The sequence below is a fragment of the Canis lupus genome, chromosome 21 (assembly GCF_003254725.2).
Source record: "Canis lupus dingo isolate Sandy chromosome 21, ASM325472v2, whole genome shotgun sequence".
Taxonomy (NCBI): Eukaryota; Metazoa; Chordata; class Mammalia; order Carnivora; family Canidae; genus Canis; species Canis lupus.
In genome coordinates, this window is record NC_064263.1 from 25,673,051 (window position 1) to 25,698,232 (window position 25,182).

Genomic DNA, 25,182 nt, shown 5'->3' on the forward strand with positions numbered 1-25,182 from the left:
TTAGAGTCCTTTTGTCCTGGGCAGGTGAACAATGCCTGTACAGGCACTCTGCCCTGGCAGCACACACACAGGGCAAGGGATAAGTACTGTGGTCCTGAGCCATTTAATCTCATCCTTTGGGTTTCAAGCCACAACCTGCATTTGCTCCTGGCTCTCCAAGATCCCATCTATAATCTGGACACCTGCTCCCCAATCTTTGGTCCTTCCAGATTACTTGGGACCTGATTCTGGACTAAAGAAGGCAGAGGCCTGACAGCCAGAGGGGATGGAGTTCCCTTGTGTGGCTCCAACTTTTATTCATTCAGCACATTTTTATTGAGCACATACTATATGCCAAGTAGTGTGTTCTATCCAGGAATTTAGTGGCAAATCAGACAGATCAGACCCTGCTGTTCTGAGCTTACATCCTGAGGAGGAGACTAGAGAAAACAGAAGCAAACAGATAATTAAATAAGATGCCAGATGGTGGTTGTGTGTTATGAGGACAGGGTGATGTGATAGGGCTCATCTGGCCTCTGTGTGCATCTTCTGTGTGTAGAGCTGGATTGAGGATGATGTGTGTGTGATGTGAGCCTCCTCCCAAGTGCCCCGGTGACAGCTCTGGGCAGATACCTGCTGAGGGTCAGTAAGTCGCCCTGGGTGTGTGTACGTGTACGTATGTATGCGCGCATGTGCCTGAGTGTGGGACTGTGTGTTTCTGCGTCTGGCGTTCCTGTGTGTGTGTGAGTCACGCCCCCTCACTGCAGCAGGGTTGTTTCTGATCCAATTATGTCTCCTCAGCTGTCTCCTGGCGGCTCCAGCCCGGGGCTCAGTGCTGGCTCCACCAGTTTTCCCCTCCCTGCCTCCAGCCGGCCTCCTGGCCTGCCCTCTGGGCCTACCTCTGGGTCGCAGAGTCTCCTCTTGGGGTGTGTTCTCTATTCTTGTGTCTGATGGCTACTGCCTCTGCCTTTTATGTCTCTACTTGTCCCTTTTCTTCCATTTCCCCCCCACTCTGTCCCAGTGATTTATTCAGTCAACAAACCTCTCTTCATGCCTCCCACCCATGTTACCAGCCACTGTGTGGGTGCTGGAGACCTGAAGGTGGATCAGACCTGGGCCCTGCTCCTGAGGCCTAGTGGGGAGACCGATGAAGATGAGGACAGCCCTCCAACAGAACTGGGGCCGCAGACCCCAAGGCTGACAGCATGGTGGGGGCGGCTTGTGGGTGGGGCCCTTGGAGCCCAGCAGGAGCCAGGCTGCAAGCTGAGCAGTTCTCTGTGAATCCCTCAACGCTCTAGGCTCCCAGAGGCAGGAATGTGGACTGAGAATGAGGAGTGGAGGCGGAGCCAGAGTGAGGAGGACATTTTGGAGTTGGGATCTGGACCAAAGGCAGAGAAAGAACAGCAGGGACTTTCCAGCTGGGCAGTGCCACCATCAGCTCTGGGTGGTAGAAAGCTCCCTAGCGGCAGGGGTGCACTGCCCTGGGAGCCAGGAGACCAGAGACAAAGATGTGGCTGCAGTGGTCCAAGCAAGGATGAGAAGGCCTGCCTTGGGTTGGAGAAGAGGAGCTGTTGGAAGGTTGTGGCCACGCAGAATCCCAGGGATGGGAGTGAGGGACGAGTCCAAGAACCATGCCTGGGGTCCAAGCTCTGGAGGAAAGTGGAGGGCAGTGGGCCCTGGGGTAGATAAATATGGCAGTAGTGACCATGGTGAGGGGGAGCCTGGGAGTGATGCCCAGGAGGCTGTTGAAGACCCAGTCTGGAGCTTCCTAGGGAGAGTGCTTTAGGGGCATTAGGCCCCTGGCAGTCTCTGAAGCCCTGGGAGGTGTTTATCCAATTTGTCTTTGTCTTGGTGTCTGTGTGTCGGCCCTGGCCCTTGTCTTGTCTCCCTAGTCACCCCCTATCCCTCCCACTTCCTCCAGGCCCATCTACATCTGCCTCTCTCAGCTCTCCCGCCTTCCCCAGGCCAGGAGCTCCAGACCAGGAGCTCAGCTTCAGCGATGTCAGAGCAGGATGCTCCTGACTGCTGCAGAACTGGGACCTGCTGGTCTGGAGGCTGAGGGGTGTGGTGGGGGCCAGGGAAGCTGCTGGAGACCAGGGGCAGGGAAGGGGCAAGGAGGCAGAGCAGCACTGAGTCACTCAGCCCTGAATGGAGAGCTGCAGACTCAGGAGCTGGGTCTAGGGAAGGCATAGCAGCACCTCCCCCCCACCTCCCTCCCCAGTCTCACGGGGGCCCCACTCTTGGGGAAGTGGTTTGGAGGTATTTGGTGCCACATACCCTACCCTTCAGCAGAGAGGGCCACAGGGCTTGTCTGTTCCTTGTGCAGGTGGGAATACTGAGCCAGAAGGTGGGGGAAGGAGCCTCTGCACTGGGCCCATCCCACGTGCCTGTGTACTTCCAGCTTCCCTCACTCCAGACACAGCCAGCCACAACAGCCCCAGCCCCAGGGACTGTCCTCACCTGGCCAGGTGCTTGCTCACCTGGGATTCCTTGGGTCCTTCACAGAGCAGAGCCTGGCTTGGGCGGGACTGCGGTTCCTTTACTTTTTTGGTACACCATTTACAAATGGATATAATCTTCCCTTCTCCCAGGTAATTGAGAGGATGGAATTAAATGAATTTGTAAAGCTCTTAGCACAGAGCCTGACACACCATTAACATGTGCTGAATGGATGAATGAATGAAGAGTCTGAGGTACCCAAGGGACAGCTCCAGTTTCTCCCTCCGTCCTCCTTGTTCACTCGGGTTACCTGGTGGAACCACTTGAGCCCTCCCCTTCCTCCAGCCAGTCCAGGCTGTCTCCAGTCCCCAAACTCATGCCAGGATCTCTGTCCGGAGCTCTTAACCTTCCTTTTCATCTGAGTGCCATCTGCTCCTCGTTTATTCTTTAGGACTCCACTTAGGTGCTCTGTCCTGTAGCTGCCTCCTGGCGTCCCTCTTCCCCTGCCGGCCCCCCATCATTGCCTGTGCAGTCTGAGGGCAGAAGGGCCCGGGTCCCCTCTGGTTCCACTCTCAGCATGATCAGGTGATGCGGAGCATTTCCAGACTAAATCGGCTTCAGCATGGGCAGCCTTAGGCCCCAGCTCAGCTCAGCCCAGGCTTCCGGGTCCAGGGAACAAAGACCTCTGGATTCTGTACAATACTTTCAACTCAGGGGAGAAAAGTATAGGTTCTATGTCTTGTACAAGCTGTGTTGTATCAAGAATCCAAAGTGAAAAATAAGCCACCCAGAGCTTCAGTTCCTGAGTAAAACTTTTCCTTGGTTCCTCCCAACTCATTCAAGGGTGTAGATAATTTATACATAGTTTAGAACCTTGGCACAGGTACAAATTTGTATCCTCTATTGTTCATTTAATGTTGCAACGGTGCATCTGTAAAAGTTTCTAATATTGCTACAGAATTATTAATTCACAAACATTTCCTGCAGCTGCTCCCTGCCTGTCATTATGCTAGGTTCTTAGAGTTTAGAGTCAGCCTTGCCCTGGGGGAGCCCACAGTTCTCAGTAGCTGGGCAGTCATCCTCCAGGTGATGTGGCTTAACCCAACCAGGCCCAGCTGTGGGTGGTGTTCTGAGTGGTTCTCAATATATTTTGCTAATTACAAATGCAATAATATAGTCGTGAATATTGTAACAACTTCTTTGTGTGTTTTTTCCTGAGATCCTGGGGTTCCAGGAACTGAGTTGAAAGGCATTTTTATGATTTTAAAAATATTTGCCAAATTGTTTTTCAGAATAGTGGAACAAATTTTTGCTGTCTCTAACTGTGTAAACTGTTTTACCATATATTCTCACAAGCAGTGGGTGTGTTCTATATTTTTGCTAATTTACTAAATATAAATTGGCACCTCAGTACAATTTCAGCAAGTCCCAGAATCTTCCCTGAAGCCTATCTCTGACACCCTCTACCCCTACACTGCATTTTATGCATAGATGATGACAGAAGGAATAATCAGACTCAAGTGCCACAGAGATTTTTACAGGAGTCCGGGAGGTGTTCATAATGACTCTTCCTTCTGAATCCCACAGAGGCACTGAGGATCACCGGCCATGGCCCCTGCACTCGAAAAGTCAGAGGAGGCCTACACAGGCACAACTTCTTTGTTGGCTCATCTGTCCGTCCTATTCAGAAACAGTTCTTTACTAAACCGTACCTGATACAGGGGATGCCAAGATGAACAAGGGGGCCATAGCACTGCAGGCAAATCACTGTTGATGGAGGGAAGGCCTGGGGGTGGAGGAGACAAGAAGTAGCCCCCCACCCCCCCACCGCCAACCTGAAGGATTTAAGGACAGGGAGGCCTTCAGCCTGGCTAAAGCTCAGAAACAAAATAGGGCAGGAGCCAGAGAAGGAAAGTCCTGGGAAAGCAGGACTGATGGGAACTCTATCCTCCTGCACCCCACTCCCCACTTTCTCTGACCCCTTGGGTCAGTGCCCTTGAGCTATTCTTGAGATTTTGGGGGGCCCTGGAGGAAGGTCTTAGAGATCTCCATTCTGGGAGCCCCAGAAGCCCAGAGACAATGCAGGGGCTTCATTGGCTTGGCTTGATTCTGGCCTCTTGGGGCCTTTGGGAGAGAGAATGGGGGGCCCTGTGAGGGGACCCAGAGCAGAGAGAGTAGAGGGGCTGCTGAAACTGAACCTCTCACAAGCTTATGACCCAGCTCAGTCTGCATCTCTCCGCCCACCTAGGGCTGACATGGAGTCGGATGTGCCTAGCTGGGAGGGCTGGGAGTGGGGAGCTGGTACATTTGTGTTGGGCCCTGGTGGAGGAGGGCTGCCCACCCCACTCTCTGCCCGTCCACTCTGTAGAGGGATCTAGGACATTTTTGTTTTTTTTTTTTTTAAACTTTGTTCCCTGGCCCTGTCTATCCTGCCCTTTGGGGATTAGCAAGAAGGTGCTCCCATTGGCAGGGCCTGAGAAGTCAGGGGGAAGCTGCCGGGCTTGGGCTGGAGGAAGGGCAGCTGCTCCCTGGGCTTTATGTACGAGGCTCATTTAATCCTCATAGCTCCATTCCGAGGGGAGGATTACCCCTGTTTGACAGATAAAGATACGGGGACTCAGAGCTGGAGTCCTTTGCCCAAGCCAAGGCCAGAAAGGCAGGACGCCTCAGGGCAGAGGCCTGTGTGACCCAGACAGGCTGGACCTGCTGAGGATACTGAGCTGCTCAGGGCAGCGCAGTAGCTGGAAGGTTCTCTGGAGGGGGTGGGGTAGGGTGGGGTAGGGAGGTGTCTTCTAGGTGCAGAGCTCCAGGGCTGAGTTTTGGAAAATTATGACTGTCTTTGAGCCCAGTGAGGTTTGAGGGCAGAGTCAGGAACTCTGTTCCTCAGAAGAATGAATGAGCTTTGCCTTCCTGGTCAGCAAGCCATCTGAATCCAGGGAGCTCTGCATCATAACCATCAATTCACTAAGACATAAGACAGTCTCCAGTTGCCAATGAGTTGTTTGAGCTGGGCCAGTCCTGCCCCTTGATGAAGGTAGCAGAAAGTCTTGACACTTTGGGGTCAGGCACAGCCAGGTCCTGGTTCTCTGCTTCAGCACTGTTAGCCTTGGCCAATCCTTACAACTCTCTGGGCCTCAGCTTCTGCATCTGTAAAATGGGGATGATGATACCCACTGGGGTGTTGGGAGGATAAGAGACAGTATTTGTACAGGATACAGCTTGGTGCCCGTGACAACTGGCAGAGGCAATTTGATCTAAATTTCTGCTCCTGTGAGGTTCGTGAGCCAGGTGCTGTTGTCTCCTCTGTGATGATGAATTAGGTAGTGATGTTGAACAATTACTACATGGTCATGGTTATTGAAGTTGTGGCTATTGTTCAGGGCTATGATCAATTTGATACTGAGTGCCCCACCTGCTGTCAGGAACGCTTCCTTTGATTCAAATATGGTTCTGTTGGGAAAAGATGATTTACCTAACAGTTATTCCTTTTACAACACTGTCTACTAAAATGCAGCTTGGTAAGCAGCACAGCCTGGGGGATGTTACAGAGTCAGCACGAACCTTACCTTCCCTGGGCCTCACTTTGCCCAGTGGTAACTGAAGGGTAGTGGAGGATGAGATCACCTCCTGGGTCCCTGGGACTTGGGGACAATCCTTGGGTTCCACATATGCTATGGGCAAGGATGCTGGATGCCTGCTGTGTGAAGTCTCAGGGTGAGGGCCAACCTTGAGTCCCCCTGTCTGCCAGTTTGCATGTTATTGCCCTGGCCTTTGGCCCTGAGGGCTAAACCACAGCCCTATGGTGGTGACCTGACTCCCCCCGTGTTGGGTCAGCCATCCCCCCTGGATCCTGGGAGATACTACAACCCCTCTCTCTACCACTTCCCTCCTTCCCATAGAGACTTTTCCTTCTCTACAGCTGAGCCCTGGAAAGGCCTCCAGAGGAGCACAGGACAAGGGGTGGGAGAGAAAAGGGGGGCAGCATGAGATACAGCTTGACACCCAGCAGTCCCTCTGCTGAAATGCCCTCTCTCCTCATGGCACTTCCATTCCTTTTCCATTTAGGCTTGTTGCCCTCTGCTCCCACAGTTACTGTGCCCCTCTCCCCCATCCCTGCTCCTTTCCTACTGGGACTTTGTGTTCTTGTTCCTTATGCCACCCACTCATTGGGGCCTCTGGTTCACTTCCGAGTCCCTACTGCCCAGTTGCAGGCCTGGTACACAGCAGACTCCAGAAAGTGGTGAATGGGTGGATGGACAGATGGGCAGGGCCAGGGTTGAGAAGCACCCCAGGGCACAGGATATGAGGTGGCACGTGCAAACGGGACCTGGTGCTATCTTGTGGAAAGGTGCTCATGGCAGCCTGCTGAAGTCATGGTAGCTACTATTTTTTGAATATTTACTATGTGCCAGGCATATTATGTACATTATTTAATTTGATCACAATGTCCCCATGAGAGGTTCTATTTTATCCTCATTTTTCATGTGAAGAAACTAAGACTCGGAAGTTGGTGCCCAAGGGGAGGAACTGGAATTGGAACGTGGGAGTGTCAGACTCAAAACCTGCTTGAGTCTTCCCCAGTGGCCTTCCTCCCTCATCCAGTCCCTCCACCATGGCTCTGTGGACTGAGGGTGCTGACGGTTGAGGGTGTGCAGATCCCCGAGGTCTTGAGCACTGCCAGTTTTCTATTTCCTAGGGCTGGGGAGAAGGGAATTCAGGGGACACAGTCTGTGGTTTCCCTGGTGTCACCTGCTCCCTCTGGGCCTCAGTCTTCTCAGCTGCAAGTCAGCTTCCCTGCTATAACAAGACTGGGAGGGTTTTGCAGCTCAGCATGGCTCCTTCACTGAGCAACCAGGAATAACCCCCCTCTAGTTCTGGTTCCCAGGGGGAGCTTCCCAGGTGTCCAGCCCAAATGACTGATTGCCTAGGTCCCAATGGCTGTGGGTCCCAGAGCACCTGGCCTGTCCCCCAGGTGGTCTCCAGTAACTCACCCCTCCCCCACCACCCCTCCTGAGGCCTCTTAGAATTACACCTTGCACATGTGGTGGCTTGCCACTGTAGGCAGGAACAATGCTGTATGTAATTTACCCCTTTGGGCACAGCTGCGCTGCATCCTGGGGGCTGTGGAAAGAGCACAGCTAGGAGCCAGGCGGGATGAGGACGCCCATGGCCACTCTCCACTCTATTCTCTGAACCACCCACCCAGCCTGCCTGTTTTTTCACCTGCAGTGCCACTGCCCTAGGCCAGGTTTCCCACTCTGCCAGGAGGGCACCACTGCTGGCCTTCTTCCCCAAGAGCCTGCCATCAGCCTGGGAAACCTTTAAAGTTTCCCTATTGTTATGTTATATGTTATGTTATATGTTATGTTATGTTATTTTTAAGTAAGCTCCATGCCCATCATGGAGCCTGATGTTGGGCTTGAACTCACCTGAGCTAAGATCAAGAGTTGGATGCTTAACTGACTAAGCCACCAGGCATCCCTCCCTCTTTATTTGTTTATTTATTTATTTGAGAGAGCGAGCCAGCATGAGAAGGTGGGGGGCAGAGGGAGAGGGAGAAGCAGCCTCTCTGCCAAGCAGGGAGCCCAATGCGGAGCTCAATCCTAGGACCCAGGATCACAACCTGAGCCAAAGACAGATGCTTAGCTGACTGAGCTACCCAGGTGCCCCCTTCCCTCTTTATTTAAAAGATGAAATGTTATGCAGAGTTTACACTTAACTGCCAGGTCTGTCTCGTGGTCATGCATGCCCCATCTACTGCCTGCTGTCTCAGGGAGAGGCCTTTGGTCCTGAAACCACAGCAGCCCCTAGCCCAGGGGAAAATGGGCAGGGTCTGGGTGGCGTGGGCCACTTCTCAATGTGTACCCGCCCTCAACCATGAGTGCACCTGGGCCCTGGGGGCACTGAGCCTGGCCAGAGAGAAGAGGCAGTCCCAGGTAGGATTCTCATCTAAGCAGAACTCTGTTGTCACTGCCTCTCCACACACTCACTGCCCAGGATAACACCTCTGAGGACTTGCAAAACCAAATCAGCTTCCAAACTTGGCTTTAGAGAAGTTCTCTTTCCTCAGACGCCACACTTGAGTGCTCCTTGATGGCTAAGAGTACAAGAAAATCCGGTTTTGAATCCCTGCTTGGCTGCTGTCTTTGCTGTCTGGTTCTGGCAGGTTGCTTCATCTTCTGGGTCTCAGGCTCCTACTCTGCAGCACAGGAGTGATGCCAGCTCATAATTTAGGTAAAGAATGAGTGTGTGTTGAATGTCTGCTGCAGCATCCAGACCTCCATGCGGCTGTTTGCTAGAGGCTGTCTGGATGCTTCTGCTGCTGCTGCTGGTTTGACTTCTGCTTTTCTTCTCCAGCACCTTTCTCTTCCTCGCATCCCTTCCACCGCTTGGGTCACTCACTCATTCATTCGTTCACTCCTGTGTCATTAGTCTCTTTCAGGTCGAGAGAGTTCCTGAGTCCTTCCTTGACTTTCACAACCCTGACACTCAGCAGGGGGGACTTTTGTACAAGTTCCTTATTGGGACTTTGTCTGATTTTCCTAATGATTAGGTTTTGGTTATGCGTCTTTGGCAAAAATGGCAAATAAGTGGTGTGTATATTCTCTTCATTGTGTCCTGTCAGACAACACCCAGTTGTAACTTGTGTTGTTACTAATGATGTTCCCTGTAATCACTTGATTCAGAAGGTGTCTGTTGTGCTTCCCTACAATTAAGTTACTCGTTTTCCCCTTTGTTTTGTTTTTATTTTTTTATTTATTCATGATAGTCATCACAGAGAGAGAGAGAGGCAGAGACATAGGCAGAGGGAGAAACAGGCTCCATGCAGGGAGCCCGACGTGGGATTCGATCCTGGGTCTCCGGGATCGCGCCCAGGCCAAAGGCAGGCGCTAAACCGCTGCGCCACCCAGGGATCCCTCGTTTTCCCCTTTGTTTTTTTTTTTTTTTTTTAATTTTTAAATTTATTTTTGATAGTCACACACACAGAGAGAGAGAGAGAGAGAGAGAGGGAGAGGCGGAGACACAGGCAGAGGGAGAAGCAGGCTCCATGCACCGGGAACCCGACGTGGGATTCGATCCCGGGTCTCCAGGATCGTGCCCTGGGCCAAAGGCAGGCGCTAAACCGCTGCGCCACCCAGGGATCCCTATCTTTTGCTATTTTATACCTGTATTTGACAATCTTTAGTTCTCATCCACATTAACTGTCTCTAGACTTTCAAAAAGTGGTGACAGGTACATGGGTAAACAACATACAGAGCTTGTCTGATAAATCTTCATTCTTGTGTTTTCTGGACAACTGCACACCAACACAGTAGGGAACATTCCTTATTCCCTTGGCCCAGGCAGCTTTGTTGAGCCTGGTGTCCATGCACACATCTTGAGTGCCCATCTCCTTCATAGCAAATTTCTGGATCCCTTTGGGTGCCTGAGGGGCAGGCTTCTTGAAACCCACTCCATGGATGCGCTTGTTGATGGTGTATTCTCTGGTCACTACCTCGTTGATGGCAGAGCCGCCCTTCATCTTCTCACCATCCTTCTTTGCAGGAGCCACTCTGCCAGACCCAGATTGGAAAGCGAACTTCGATTTTCTTAATTCTAACATGAGGCTAGCACCTCAGAGCCTTTCTGTGAGAACAAAATATGGTAATGTGTATAAAGTACTTAGGATAGGGGACCTGGGTGGCTCAGTGGTTGAGTATCTACCTTTGGCTCAGGTCATGATCCTGGGTCCCAGGATCCAGTCCCACATTGGGCTCCCCGCGGGGAGCCTGCTTCTTCCTCTGCCTGGGTCTCTGCCTCTCTCTCTCTGTCTCTCATGAATAAATAAATAAAATCTTAAAAAAGAAAAAAAGCACTTAGGATAGTACCTGGCAGGGAAAAAAAGGATGAGTCCTCTGCTGGTGGCTGGAGGAAGAAGGGAGCTGAGGGTAGAACCCCCCCCCCCAAAAAAAAAGGATAGTACCTAGCATGTGGTGAGTGCACTTCTCGGTATCTCTAGGGGACCTTTCTACTTAAATCTTTTCATTATTGCAGAAGCAGTACTAGACATTTTAGAAAGATAGAAATACTGCAAAAAGAAAACCATCATATTCTCATCTAGAGATTGCTGCTGTTAACACTTTAGTGATTGTTCTTCCCAAGCTTTTTCTGTGCATATATTCCCTGCCCCCCAGTGAGATAATACTGTGCATTGCATTTCATAGCCTGCTGTTCTTCAGGCAGCAATCCACTTCTTAGGTTTAGTCAATTTTCAGCACATCTAATACTCAGATCATATTCATATTTCTCCAGTCATCTCCAGTATACCCTTTATAGCTGTTTTGTCCATGCCAGTATGCAATCCAGGACCACACTTTCTATCTGGTTCTTGTGTCCTGTCTGTCTGGTTCAGTCCTTCTGTATGATACTGACCTATAGAAGAGACTGGACCCATTGCCCTGTAGAATGCCTCACCATCTGCCTTGGGTTGTATTCTTGTGGTGAAATTTAGCTTGTTCTCTGTCCTCTGTATTTTCTGCAAAGTGAAGCATATCCAGGACTTGACCCATTCATTGGTGCCTGGAATACCCAATAGGTAGTGATGTGCCCTTCCTGTGGCCTTTCACCACCATTAGTGGTGCCAAGATTAGAGAAAAGGCAATGTGACTCTCCCTCATATGGTTGCATAGATCTCTCTCTCTCTCTCTCTCTCTTTTTTTTTTTTAAGTAACATGTGTGGTTCTCTTGGCACTGTCTGAATGCTCAGCTCTGGGAGACCTTTTTAAACTACATGAGAAAACTTGTCCAGTTGCTGAGGGGAACTTGATCCTGGGGCTTTGGGCTGTTGGGTGAAAAAAAAATCACAGAACAAGGACATGAACCAAGTTTTATCTTGCTGAGTACAAACTTAACAAAACATAGTTCTGTTTTTACTTGCTCCTAGACATATGATCTGGGCTATATCTCAGCTCTGCTGTTTACCAGCTGGGTGACCTCAGGCAAGTTACTTAACCTCTCTCAACCTTAAGTTCCTCCTTGGATTTCTTGTCTGACAGAGTTGTTTTGAGGGTTAAAATATGTATATATGTATATTTGGCTCTTTTTTCCCCTAGATGGAAAGCTCTTTGAAGTCAAGGCTAAAAATTAAGATATTCAAAGATGTTTGGGGTGCCGGGGTGGCTCAGTCAGTTAAGCATCCAACTCTTGGTTTCAGCTCAGATCATGATCTTAGGGTCCTGGGATCGAGCCCTGCACCCTGTGTCTGGCTCCATGCTCACTGCAAAGTATTCTTGTCCCTCTCCCTCCCCATCTTATCCCCCCTCCCACATGCACTCTCTCTTTCTCTCAAATGAATAAATAAAGTCTTAAAAAAATCCAAAGATGTTTGTTGGATGAAAAAAATAAAAGAGTATAGGGATGCCTGGGTGGTTCAGTGGTTGAACGTCTGCCTTCAGCTCAGGGCATGATCCTGGGATCAAGCCCTGCGTAGTCGGGCTTCCTGCTCAGTGGGGAGTTTACTTCTCCCTCTCCCTGCTTGTGCTCTCTTTCTCTCTTGTTCTCTCTCTCATGTGCAAGCCAGGGGAGAGGTGGAGGGAGACAGATTCCCCACTGAGCAGGGAGCTTGATGCAGGGCTAGATCTCAGGTCCCTAGGATCGTGATCTGACCCAAAGGCAGATGCTTAACTGACTGAGTCACCCAGGTGCCTCATAAAATCTTAAAAAACAAAACAAAACCCTTCCCCGAGAAGGAGACTGGGATGAAAGGGGAGCTTTGCTGGGGACCGAGCTGGGGCGAGATGGTCTCTGGACACAGGAGCTATCTGTCTCCTGGCACAGGTGGCTTCTGGGAGGGCTGGATAGGACTCATGGCAAGAGCTAAGCCCATGCTGGCTCAGAGGTTGCCGTTCTTCCCCGTTCTCCTTCTCCTCCCCTTCTTGCCGGTCCCCTCTTTGGTCTCTTGGCCAGGGCTCCAAGCCTTGTATGACCCTGACAACCCATGTGTCTGTCTGCAGTGCCGGATGGAGTGCCGCGACGTGCCTGCTGAGACACTCTATGATGTGCTACACGACATTGAATATCGAAAGAAGTGGGACAGCAACGTCATTGAGACTTTCGACATCGCCCGCTTGACAGTCAACGCTGACGTGGGCTATTACTCTTGTGAGCAGGCGCCCGCATGCTGATCCCAGCCAGGCCCCTAGCCCAGCCCGTCTCCCAGCTTTCCTCTTTGTGGGCACCCCGCAGCCAGGCGGCTTGGAGACCTGAGTGCTAAGATGTAGAGCCGCCCTCCCTGACATTCCTGTCCATTCCCAGACCCTTGGGCACACACGTACACTCACATAAACACATGCGCTCCCATGTGCATGTATATACACTCCACACATGTGTACACAGTTGTGTATGCACCCCATAGCCGCAGGCCACACATGGTCTCACATTTTCAGATACACTCACAGTAATATTGTTCGCCCACATACTCACACTCGCACATACAAACAGCCTGGCCAGCCAGGTAAGGGCCACGGGAGGTTGTGAGCAGGAATGGCCGGAGACAAGAGGGGAGAGGGTTCTGCTCTGTCTCTTTCCCAGTATCAGCTCTGGGACTGTGGTCTGGTAGGTAGAGGGGTGCCTGTTTGGATCAGCGAGAGGTGGCAGCTAGCTAGGCATCTCTGTGTCCCTGGCCTCAGCTGTGCCCTCCCTTGCAGGTAGGCAGGCCAGTGGCCTGGCTCAACTTTCCCTTGTACTTCACAGGGAGGTGTCCAAAGCCCCTGAAGAACCGTGATGTCATCACCCTCCGCTCCTGGCTCCCCATGGGCACTGATTACATCATTATGAACTACTCAGTCAAACACCCTGTGAGTCTACCTGCCTTCCCCGCTGGGTGGGCAGGGGAAGGTACCAGGTATGGCGGGGCCAGCAGGCCTAGCCTGGAAGAGGCCTCTGGCAGCTTTCATGTGACTTCAGCTGAGCATGAAGCTCTCTGGCCCTCAATTTCCTTCCTATATAGTGAGAAAAATGGCTCTTGTCTTCCTGCTCAGCTCTCAGGCAGATGAGAAGAGGGTGATGTGGGCCATCACTGTGGGCGAGTGGGATGGGCTGGCTGGGAAAGGGGGTGAACGGGGTGAGAGGCAGGGTTCTCTGACACTCCCTGAGGCTAGGCTGCCTTGCTCTCCATGGCAGCAGGACAGGCAGGTACAGCTGGCCAGGGCAAAGATGAGTTGTGTGTAAGTGCCCATGTGTGTGCTCATGATCCCTGACTCCAGACTGGAGGCTTTCCTGGGGAGAACAGGGAGACCTGGTCTGAGTCTTCCCTTTCTCCTCACCCTGGCATCAGGCCTGGCCTGGAGCGGATGCCACGGATTGTGAACTAATTAAATATATGCGTGTGTGTGTATGTGTGTGTGTGTGTGTGTGTGCGCGCGCGCGCTCACAAAGACACTTCTTTTGCCCCAACCCTGAGTCTCACCTCCCTTTGCCTTCCATCCCCAGAAATACCCGCCTCGGAAAGACTTGGTCCGAGCTGTGTCCATCCAGACGGGCTACCTCATCCAGAGCACGGGGCCCAAGAGCTGCGTCATCACCTACCTGGCCCAGGTGGACCCCAAAGGTGAGGGCTCGGCCCTGGCAGCCTATACCACAGAGGTTGCAACCCCATCTACTAGGGATCATAAGGGGCCTCTGTTAGGAGCTGTTTTATATTTTGGGGCATCTTTGTCCAAAATATCATTTGAACCAAGGTTTGAGACTTTATAATGGTTTGAAAAGCAAAGGCCATGATGATCGCTGATGCTCCATGACAAAGCTTGGAGCTCTTTCCCTGGACGCACATGTGCCCATGCTCTGACTTGCTTCCTGCTCACTGGCTGCTCTCACTCCATCCACCTTGCTGGCTCCTATCCTCTGCCCATCTTGGAGGCCTGAGTTTTCCAGGCCTCAGTCCTCTTTCCCTTGGGAGGGCTCGCTATTCCCAAGGCTTCTGTGGCCAGCTAACTTGTCTGTCTGCCAGGATCCAGAGTCCTGTGGCCATCAGCCCCTGGACTCCTCCTTCTAGGTGTCTTCCAGGACCTGAAACTCATTGTATCCCATGCTGAACTATCTCCTGAGCCTCCACCCCCTAGTCACCCATGCCAAGAACCTGGGGGTTGACCTGGGTACCTTCTACTCATCTCCAAATCTGGCCATCCCTTCTTATCAACTCTACCTCCTCAATAGCTCCTGAATTTGTCTTTTCTCTCCATACTCAGCCACCTTGTCTGTCCATACAGCTACCAAGGGATTTTTCCCAAACCTCTATTTCCTCATGACTCTTCTGATTCAAAATCTGTGACTTTCTATTGCCTACAGAGGGAAGTCAAAGCCCTCTGCCCAGGTTTCCCAGGCGCTCCCCACACCTTACATGGTCCCACCTTTCTGTCTAGGCAGTGCTTTCCCTCAGCCTTGAAACACCTCTCCTCCCTTGCTCATGCCCCCATGGCTGCTTCAGATGTCCCTGCCTTTGTCTCTGATACCCACAGTCACTCCTGGCTCTCTGCTTGGTGGGCCCATCCCCCTCTAGTAGAGCCCTTGGCACACCATTGGGCCCCAGACAATGAGTTGTTCTTTGGGTCCCCAAGACTGGCCCAGAATAGGTATCATGGAGTGGATGTGGAATGAGTGAGTGAATGAGTGAAGGTCTAGAGGATGGGTAAGCCCTGAACATCTTTGCCCCGGTGTGCCCAAGCCCCACCGAGGGTCCAGTGACCCAGGCCCAGGGCCCCTCGGTACCTCACTGACTGTGTTGGGTGTCAGAGGCAGAGTAGACACTTGGGAATGAGAAAGGGCAGACAGCTGGGCTGTGTATTCCAGGTCAGGCCAGGGTGGGGTGTTCAGCCAACAGGCCTATGTAGCAGCTAGACTGCCTGGGCAGGGGGCTTGGAAAGATAGGTAGATGAGGGGCTGAACATTAGGGGCACTTACAGGTTGGATATGAGAAGGGATGTCAGCAGAGATGAGGTGGCAGGTGGGGGCTTGGTGGGTCAAGATTTCAACCCACTTGGAGCCTCTGGTCACCTAGGACTCTGGTTTTCTTCCATGTAGTCCTCTGGGGCTCAGCAGAGGGACAGGTGGGTGTAGGGGCCAGGTTTGGGAGAACACAACAGAATTGAGACTGGAGACCTTGGGCTGAAATGGAAAGAGAAAATGAGGATGATGCTGTCTTATAGGACTTGCTCCGCAGCCCCCCTCCCATGGAGAAGAGGGTGGCCTCTTCAGAAGCCCCAGGTGGGAAGGAGCGGGCTGGTGGTATATATGTTTGGTGGGGGCTGGGTCCCAGGAGGCTGCTTCCCTTCTCTCCTCATTGCCCTTCCTTGCTATCATAGGCTCCTTACCCAAGTGGGTGGTGAATAAATCTTCTCAGTTCCTGGCTCCCAAGGTGAGTAGCCTTGGGACTTTGGGGTATGGAAGCTGGGGGAGCCGGTTCCGCTGCGGGGGGTGGGTCAGGGACCTAGACCGGGAGTCAGGGGGTGGAGTCAGGGCTTAGGGGCGGGGTCACGAAATGGGCCTGAGTCAGGATCTCCCGGGAGCTGGGGACCCAGCCTCTGGAGGGCGCAGGCCGGGACGTGGCGAAGACTCAGTCCCGCTCCGCGTCCACCCCTGACTCGGCTGTGCGGCGGCCCCGCAGGCCATGAAGAAGATGTACAAGGCGTGCGTCAAGTACCCTGAGTGGAAGCAGAAGCATCAGCCGCATTTCAAGCCGTGGCTACACCCGGAGCAGAGCCCGTTGCCGAGCCTGGCGCTGTCGGAGCTCTCGGTGCAGCACGCGGACTCGCTGGAGAACATCGACGAGAGCGCGGTGACAGAGAGCCGGGAGGAGCGCTTGGGTGGCGCAGGCGGCGAGGGCAGCGACGACGACACCTCGCTCACCTGAGCGCGGCGCCACCGCAGGGACCGAGACAAGACGGAGTGGGGCCAGGGGTGGCGGGTCCTCCCGCGCCTTCTCCCCTCCCCCACCCCCTGCGCCTCTTAGGGACGCTGGGCTCGGGCCCAGGCTGGCGCTGCGGCCTGGCTGGACACAGCCCCAATAAACGATCCCACAGCCTCAGCCGGCTCGTCGCTGTACCTGCTTCCCACCTCCCCGGTGCACGACCACCGACCACCGCCGCCCTTGATCCCCTTGTTCGAGAATTCATTTTGTTAATTTTATTATTGTTGGTCACCTGGCCTTTGCTCCTTTAGGCAACCACTCATTTCCCCATGTGTAGCTGGGGATGTATGTCAGGTTGTCACTCCTTCCTCCTGTCCACGGTGTGTCTTCTTGTGTCTAGTCATTAGTTCACTTGTCCATTTGCCAAACCTTTTTGCCTGTTTGTTCTGCTACTTGCTCCAGGCTCTTTGGCTACCTTTAAATGTTCTAAGTAGATCTGGCCAGAGGCCCTGGGTCAGGGGTCAGAGGGTGAGATTCCACCATGTGACCTTCAGCCTAAGGCCCCATTGGTACAACCTGTGGAAATAGAAGGTCCCTCGCTCTCCAGCCATCACAGAAGGAAGGGGGAGAGCTTCCGGGGTCTCAGCCACAGGGCTATGGGCCTCAGAATGGAGATTGGGGCAGTGTGTTCTGTGGAAGGAAGGTTGTGGGTTGAGATGAGGGTCATCAGACTCCAGTGCAGTGGAAGGACCAGGTCCTGTGATTTGAGACTTCCTAGGTCACTTTGAAGACCTCAGGCCTGCATTAAGAAAAGGTGGGGCTCCCAGTCCTTTGCAAATGGTCAGAGGCCAGTCACCTGGTACTGTGTTCTACTTGGCTGCTTTGAAGTCTCGGCTTTGAGATTTGGAGGGATTCCTGAACCGCACCTGTTCTCTGTGGCCTTCAGGTACCCTCTGCTGCCTGAGAGACACTCCTGCTATCAGGTTGGGAGGAGGAGGTCTCTATGCATTTTCCCTCTCTAGTGTTTTTGTACCCCATATGAATTTGGGGCGGGGGAGTTTTCTCCAAGGTTTAGCCCTGTCCTCCCCTCCTGGAAAATGACTTGCCTCAGCCTTGTCAGGAAAATACAACCTACTTGGAGTTGACTTTTCTAGAGAGGCAAGGTGACTGTCCAGTGGAGGGTGGGCAGGAGAGTCTGTAACTCACCAAGACTTGAGTTCCATTCCCAGGCTTACCCAATACTGGCTTTGTAACTTTGGACAAGTCCTGGAACTTCTTGGAGCTTCATATTCTAAGCCCTAACCTGGGGTGATGATTTTTGTCTTCGAGGAGAGGTATGAGGATTGAGATAAATGGAATAAGTTGCCCAGCACTGTGCTTAGCATGTAGTAGGTGCTCAGATTAATGACTCCTAATCTCAGAATCAACCCCATGCCCCATCCTCGTGAGAGCTGTTCTTTCAAATATGTCCATTGGGCATTTGGAGAAATAGAAGCACAGAGAACTTAAAGTCTCTGACTTGACCGGCTCCAGAGGTGACAGGGACACAGGCGGGACCCAGAAATTCCTGTCAAACCCAGGGCCCTTACCTGTGTATGTGCCGGCAGGATGGGCAGGACTCTCTCTGATCTCAGCCAGTGAAAGTCGCTCGGTGCCAGGACCGTAGGCTGATATGCAGCCTTCTGCCTAAGGGTCCTTGAACCCTTTGACTGGGTAGGACTCGTCCCCACCACCCTGCCCCTGGGGGATGTGAGAGGGAGAGGGAGGTGGAATGTCCTCCGAGAATGAGGTGGGGAACGACTTCCAGGAGGAGAGGCTTAGGGACCTAGGTCGTCCTGCCTCCAACTGCCCCTTTCCGCCCTGCGGATTCTGGACCTCTGGGCCGGAGGGGGTTGGGAGTGAGCGGCGAGGCTCATTCCCCCGGGGGTACGGTCACCCGGAGAAGGGTGGCAGAGACTCAGGAAGAGCTGGAGACTCAGCGGTCGGGGAGGTGCAGGTAGATCTGAATCTCGTGCGCGCCGCGGGAGGGGCGAGGCGGCGCGCAGACCCCGCGTCGGCGGGCGGCGGGGCCGGCGGGCGGGCGGGGCCGGGCCGGGCCGGGGGCGGTCCCTGCCCCGCCCCGCCCCGCCCCGCCCCCTCCCCGGGGCGTCACGTGGGGCGGGCGGAAGCACCCGGCGGGGTGGGCGCGCCCGGCCTGCGGCCGCGAGTTGACTGCGGCGGCGTGAGTCAGTGGCCGCGCCGGGACCTCGCGTCCCCGGCTCCCAGCGTGGAGTCTTCGCCCACAGCAGGTAAGTGCGGCTGCCGGGACCTCCCCGCCCGCCGCCCCTTCGCCAGGTGGTGACCGGAGTTTCCCCATTTCGCAGAAGGGAACGCCGAGGCCGCGCCGACTGTGCGCCCGGCGCCTACTTCCGCGGGCGTTTTTCCCGGGGCGTCATCTGCCCTCCTGCTGGTGACGGGGTGAGGGCCACCACCTGAGGATGCGCGGTCGGGCCAGCGTCGGCGGGGAGGGGGGCGAACCGGCCGGGCAGGGGCCTTCCAGCCTTAGCCCTTTGGCAGGAAGATTCCCAGGAGCCGGAGCCAGCCCGCCTTCGGGCGCCTTGCTTTTCCCATCTGTGAAATGGAGGCTCCCGCCCCGTGGGCCGCGGAGACCCTTACAGCTCTGCACTTTAGTATGACCCTGTGCCCTGGACCTGGGGCTCCAGTGACCTTGGGCAGACTACTTCCGGTCCTGTGCCTCAGTTCCCCACCAGTAAATGGGGGCATGGCCTCCCAAGAGCCCCCACCTGCCCTAGTTGCTGGAAAGAGGAGCTGTGTGTTCACTGAATGGGGTCAAGCCGGCAGTGGGTTATTGGCACTGGAGGACGGGCTTGGAGCGCAGCTTGCGGGGCATCGGGTGGGTGTTTGGTCCCAGGTCTCGCAGGGTGGTGTTTAGCCTTGAGGAACTCTGGTCAGGAGCAATCACAGTATGGTTTCTGGCATATGCATTTCCCTCCCACATTGCTCCTGTCCTGGGGAGCCACCTTTGATCTCCAGGCTTGGTCCCAGGGGCAGGGGCGCTGCTGCAGGGTGGTACAGATTTGTGGAGGCGCTCAGCTCAGGTAGATTTGGCTGTGTGCTGAGCACCAAGGTCAAGACTGAGGCACCCAGGATGTCTGTCCTTGGAGAGCAGAGAATGCCAGGTTAGGGGAGACTTCTCAGCCCACTCATTACAGGGTAGAAAGATCCCAGCAGAATCTCGAAGACAAGTGCAGACAGGTACTGAGATAGAATCAGGGACTGAGACTCTGGAGGCCCAGGGAAGAAGAGATGACTGGCATGGTCCTTGGCAGTGAAGGGACAATTAACAAGGCTAAGGACCCTCCAGAAGACAGCACAGCTTGTGCAAAGGCAGGACCTTTCATGGTATATTTGAGGAATGGCAAGGAGTGGGTATGGCTGGAAGGGTGTAGTGAGAACTCGCCCCAGTGTCCCATGGCTGGTTGGGGATTGTCCAGACCTGGGCCCCGGGGGACCTTGCCTCCCCATTCACCACTTGCTCACAGGAGTCGGGCAAAAGGGGGTCATTCCAGGCAATCCTGTAACTGGTGAGGTGGAAGTGGGCAGAGGCCACTCAGGGGCCCAGATTGCCCCCACGCTTCATCGCCCCAGCCACATCCCCACCACCTCTCAGGCTCCAGTCATGCTTTTCTGTACCTGAAACCTCAGTCCTTTGTGTGGATTGCTCGTCCTCTCCACCCTCCCTCTCCAGAAATTGTCTCCCCATAAAAAAAAAAAAAAAAAAAAAAAAAAATCTCCTAAGTCCTTTGGGACTTCACAGGTGGGTTGCTTATTGCCTCTTCTTGCTTTGCCTTTCAATCTACATAGTGGCACAGCTTGTGAAAGGTCTTCTTGGAGCTCTGTGGGGGAAGGGCCTGCAGAGCCATGGGGATGACTGGGACTTCGGGTGGTCCCTATACAGCCATCAAACATGTGACTCTGCAAGTCCCCAAACTTCTCAGAGCCTTCATTTCCCTATCTGCAGGATGAGGAGAGGAGCCCTGGTTTCATGCTCCAGAGAGAGACTGCTAGAGCAACTACTGGGCCTGAGCATCAATCTTGTCCCCTGCAGTGAATGTTTGAATGTAGGAAAGAGAGAAACTGGAGGGCAGGGGTTAGTTCAGAGGGGTAGGGGGCCTCAGAGTCCTGAGGGCTAGTGGTGGACTAGCCTAGTACTAAGTCTAGAGTATCAGCTAAAGAGAGGGGAGTCCCCTCTGTTCTCTGGGCCCTCTCCCCTCCCTACCCCACTCTTTAGCCAAGCTCAAAGCCAGCCGGCTGATGCCCAAACAAGTAGCCTCTGTTCCCAGGATGGGGGGAGGGGAGGCAGGCCCTGGGCTCCAGGCCCGCCTGTCCAGCGCTGACCCTGCTGCGCACCCGCCCCCCCTGCCCTTCACTCTGGATCTTAACCCTTGGGAGCCTGGGGTGGGCCCTGGGTTGCTTCAAGGCTCATGCCCCTTGCCCACCAGCTGTCCCCTCCACCCAATTTTAGGCTTCCTAGGGTCTGTTGCAGCAAGAGGGGATGCAGTAGGACATAAGTTGGAAATGGAGAAGGAAGAAGGGAATGGAGGTGGAAGGGAACTGGAATAGTTATGGTCAGATACTCAGAGACCACTTGGCTCAGAAGTTTTTTTCACAGATGGGGAGACTGAGGCCAAGGGCCAGAGGTCAGACCAGGATCACATAGTGAGCCCTGTGGGGGTCAGGACTGATCTGACCTCTAGTGTGGGCCCTATCAGGGAAAGGAGAGGGAAAGGAAGGAAGCTCTGTTTGATTTGAGTACCTATCACGTGTCTGATGCTATACATTTGCATTTTATTTAACCTCATATCATTCCATGAGACGGAGATCACTGCCCAGTAACATAGTGGGGAAACAGCCTCAGAAGGAGCTGAGTAATCACATCCGTGAGAAATATGTCAGTAAATAGGCACATAGCACTGAGGTAGGCACTTTTATGTATGTTAACCAGTTTCATCCTCCCTAAACAGCAAATAAGTGATAGAGGCAGGATCAGGACCCAGGCGTTCCTTTGCCTGATTTCCTCTTCCCCAGTCTGACCTTCCCCTTTGAGCTCAGTCCAGGGTCCATACAGTGAGGGGCTGTCCCCTGGGTGATGGCCAAGGCAGCCTCGAGCAGAGTGTGACCCCAGTCAGGCTGACCCGGCCCTCCCTGGGGAGTGGAGTCTGGTCCCTTGGGTGGGCTCTCTTACCTCTTCCTCTGGCCTCAGCCCCCTTCACAGCCCTGCAAAGAGGGGTGTTTGAGGAAAGGGTTCTGTGCTAAGGGGGCTGCTCCATGGATCTGAACAGCAGGTAGATAAGAGGGAGCCTCAGAGATCCCCTATAAGTACACTCCCCACAGATCTCAGGGCCAACTCAACACCAGGCCCCCTGCCAGCCCTGATCAGAGAGGACGTCTTGTCTGCTTACCCCTGGCCCCATGAGGCCCCTAGACCTGTATGCTCTAATGAGGGCTCTGGGGAGGACAGCCCAAAGAGGCTGATGACCCCGGGTGTCAGGGACAGCCCGGGGCTGGAGGGACAGTGCCTATTTGGTCTTCCACCCGACCTTCCTGTGGAATTTTTCTCCAGCTCAACCTTTGGAATGTAGTTGAGAAAGGAAAAGATCTGTCCTATACTCAGGACATCTATTCCAGACTACTGGGACAATCAGAGTGGCTGGGAGGGGAGGTGGAAGTACGTGACCAGTTCAGGGATTCCTGGGTGGCTCAGCGATTGAGCATCTGCCTTCAGCCCAGGGCCTGATCCTGAGACCTGGGATCAAGTCCCACGTCGGCTCCTTGCATGGAGCCTGCTTCTTCCTCTGCCTGTGTCTCTGCCTCTCTCTCTGTGTCTCTCATGAATAAATAAATAAAATCTTAAAAAAGAAAAAAAAGGTGACCAGTTTAGTAACAACCGTATTATTGAGTAGTAGTAATAATAGTGGCAGTGGCTACTGTTTCTTGGAAGCTTACTTATTCACCGTGGAAGCATTTCTTTGGGCTGATGTAGTCCTCAGCAGTAGTGTCGCACGGTGGGTACCATTCCCACTCTGTAGATGAGGAAACAGGCCCAGGAAGCTTAGGTGATTTGCCTAAGATGACCCATTACAGAGAAGAGCTGGGAGTCTGAATTTCTCCCTCTTTGCAGTAGACTCTCTGAGCCCTGGGAGACACTGCAGGCGGAGGAGATCCAAACCCTCCTCTGCCCTGCGAACTCCCAATCTGGGTTGAGGGCCGCATGGTGGGTGGCATTGCCGGCAGCCAGCTGTGGGCATCCTACTTGTAGTCGAGACTGACCTCCCTCTAGTTCTGGGCCCGGCCTAGCACGGGCGCCTCTTGGAGGGCTGCTTGCTGCTCTCGTCCTGTCCTGTCCACTTTGGACTTTGTGGAATACGGTGGCTCTCCCAGACCCCGTTTTGCTGGTGAGGAGACTCAGGTCGGGAGAAGCTAAGTGACTTTCCTCAGCCGAGGAAAGGGAGAGCTGGAACTGACACCGGGTAGAGGCCCCAAGGCCAGCACGCTTCCTCCCTGCCTGGGCCTGGTCGGGGCCTCCTGGCCTCCGAAGCCCTGAGCTTCCCCCAGACACCGCCCACCTGCCTTATCACAGGCCCCAGTTTCTCTCCCTGACCAAACCGAACCCTCTGAAGGGACCTGGGATGTGGAACAGCCGGATGTCAGTGACCGAATGAACAAACCCCGGGGGATGTGGTTCCAGAGCCGTGAGGCCAAGAAGCAGGGACCGGCTGTGGTCAGGAGTGGTGCTCAGCCCCTGAGGGGTCCAGAAGAGGATTTAGGGGGCAGAGACACCCCCACCACCACCACAGGAGGGAGGAATGGGGCAAAATCTTCCTTCTCCTTCATATCTTTATTGTTGTGAGGGCCAGGGGGATAGAGGAGTGTTGGGACCTCTTGTGGCCACACCTCTGACCCCATTCCCAGAGCAAGGAACTAGAGGTCACACCTGGAATCTTGGCGGCTCCTGGGGGAGTCTGGCCTGGCCCTACTTCCTTGTGGCCCGGGGTGGTACTGGAGTGGGACGGCCCCCCACATGGGGGAGCTGCCATTGCGTCTTTCTACCCCATATGCCTGGGCCTTCTTTGCCTCCTTCTCTCCTGCCTCAGAGGGCACTGCCTCGCCCCTGGCATTCTCCTTACCCCTCCTTTCCACTCCAGTGCCCAACGCCAGGGCCAGGTCTCTGAACTCAGCGTCCCTTGACTTCAGAGGGGGAGCAGGAAGCAATAGGTACCACATCAGTCCTCTAGGTGTGAGCAGATCAGGAGAGGAACATATCAAGCAGAGCAGGTGACATGGGGTGCAGGGCCTTCTCCCCTCCTCTCTATTCCCACTCACCCGCTCCCCAGCTGGGCAGCTGGGATCTTAGGATTCTGAGTCTGAGATTCTAAGCATTGGGGATTCAGGGAGTCTAGGGTTTTTTGTGTGCTGGTGATTCCGAGCTTCTAAATATCCAAAATTCTGGTTTCCAGGAGCCTGCTAAGCCTTGTATCAGGCTGGGTAGCCTCTGAGTTGAAGCTGAGTCCTGTGCCACACCTTGGCTGGCTGATGCCAGACAGACGAGGCTCGGAGTTTCTCAGGGCTGCTTCTGGTGGTCAGTGGCACAGCTGGTCTCCAGGCTCTGTGTGCTCTGTGCACCCATCACTCCCAGCATGAGCACCCAGCTGTCGCCTTTCAAGAAATCTGAGAACCAGACCCTGGAAGGGACTAAGTGGTAGCAGAAGAGACAGCCATCTTGGTGGGGAATGAGGAGGGTACAGGCAGAGGCTAGGCCTCCTCTTCATTTGTTGGCAGAGGGGCTGTCCTCTTGGATACTAGGATGGGCTTGAGGGGAGGCCCAGGGAGGGCTGATGGCTGGCTGGGTCACGGAGCAAGGTCTGGGCCACACTGATGGGTGAGCCAGGTCCTCCTGGGGTCAACATGTTCCGGTCTGGGAGGGTCAGAGCCAGGCTCAAGAGCCAAGCCAGAGTGGTGGACAGAGACCTGCGTCTGGGAGCCCTGAGGGAGGCACTGCACTGCCCGTCCTCAGGAGGGCCTTTGAATATTTTGCAATGCTGCTACCCTCACCCGCTCCTTCCGGTGCCCATCTGAGCCTATGGGCACACCAGCTGCCCTCAGAGGGGCTGCCTTGTGGGAAGGAGGCCTGTTTCCCCCCAAGCCTTCCTCCTGGAGACTTCTGGCTGGGTGTGTTCCTTCCTGGGCTGTTTCCCATCTCTTTCCTGCTCCACATGCCTCTGGGCAGGCACTGTGCATGGGCCTCTCAGGCCCAGATGCATCCTTGGAGGACCTGAGATTGTGCCTTTGCACAGGTGTGATCAGCATTGGACATCCCTGTGAATCGGGGTATGAGGTGTGCTGGGCTTTGCACTCCTTGATGGGTGAGTTGGGTGAGGCTTTTATCCCTCTGAGTAGGGACCTCCCTCTAGGCAGGCCACTGAGTCTGCAGCCAAGCTGCCATAGCTTGTTCTCAAAGCTAATCCTAGCCTGGTGGGGGAGAAGGGACCTCTGGAGAGCAGGGCTGGGGACTAGGCTTTGCCAGGCAACAACAGGACAGCTTTGGGGTGGGGTCTGCCTGGCTTACTGAAAGGGGTGCTAAAGGCCTCAGCTAAGGGCTTACGTCTTCCCTCAGCCTGGGGCTGTTCCTCCCATACCAGCTCCTCAGCTCCAAAGATGGATGTACTAGGCCTAGGGAGGCCAAAGACTCGGGGAGCATCCAGTTGTTCTAGTGGTTCTGTTCCAGTTTCTGTTTCAGGACGTGAATCAGGACACTTATTTGCCTCTACTGCCGGTGACCCGAAAACCCACATTTCTCAGTGTCGGGGTGGCCTAGCCTAAGT

At 54.1% G+C, this 25,182-nt stretch overlaps 2 protein-coding genes across 4 annotated transcripts in view; both read left to right on the plus strand.

Annotated features, from left to right (window-relative positions):
- The window catches only part of STARD10 (StAR related lipid transfer domain containing 10), a 27,370-nt gene extending 10,893 nt beyond the window's left edge, over nt 1–16,477 (plus strand). For both annotated transcript variants that reach the window (XM_025459124.3, XM_025459125.3), the window contains exons 3-7: nt 12,411–12,558; nt 13,150–13,253; nt 13,888–14,005; nt 15,756–15,808; nt 16,058–16,477. In XM_025459124.3, the coding sequence (XP_025314909.1) occupies nt 12,411–12,558; nt 13,150–13,253; nt 13,888–14,005; nt 15,756–15,808; nt 16,058–16,303 (669 nt within the window). In that variant the 3' untranslated portion in view covers nt 16,304–16,477. The remainder of the gene's footprint in view (nt 1–12,410; nt 12,559–13,149; nt 13,254–13,887; nt 14,006–15,755; nt 15,809–16,057) is intronic.
- A 1,975-nt stretch (nt 16,478–18,452) lies between these two features.
- Nucleotides 18,453–25,182, plus strand: part of ARAP1 (ArfGAP with RhoGAP domain, ankyrin repeat and PH domain 1) — a 65,293-nt gene continuing 58,563 nt past the window's right edge. For both annotated transcript variants that reach the window (XM_025459126.3, XM_025459128.3), the window contains exon 1: nt 18,453–18,588. The gene's annotated coding sequence lies outside the window, so the exon portion shown is untranslated. The remainder of the gene's footprint in view (nt 18,589–25,182) is intronic.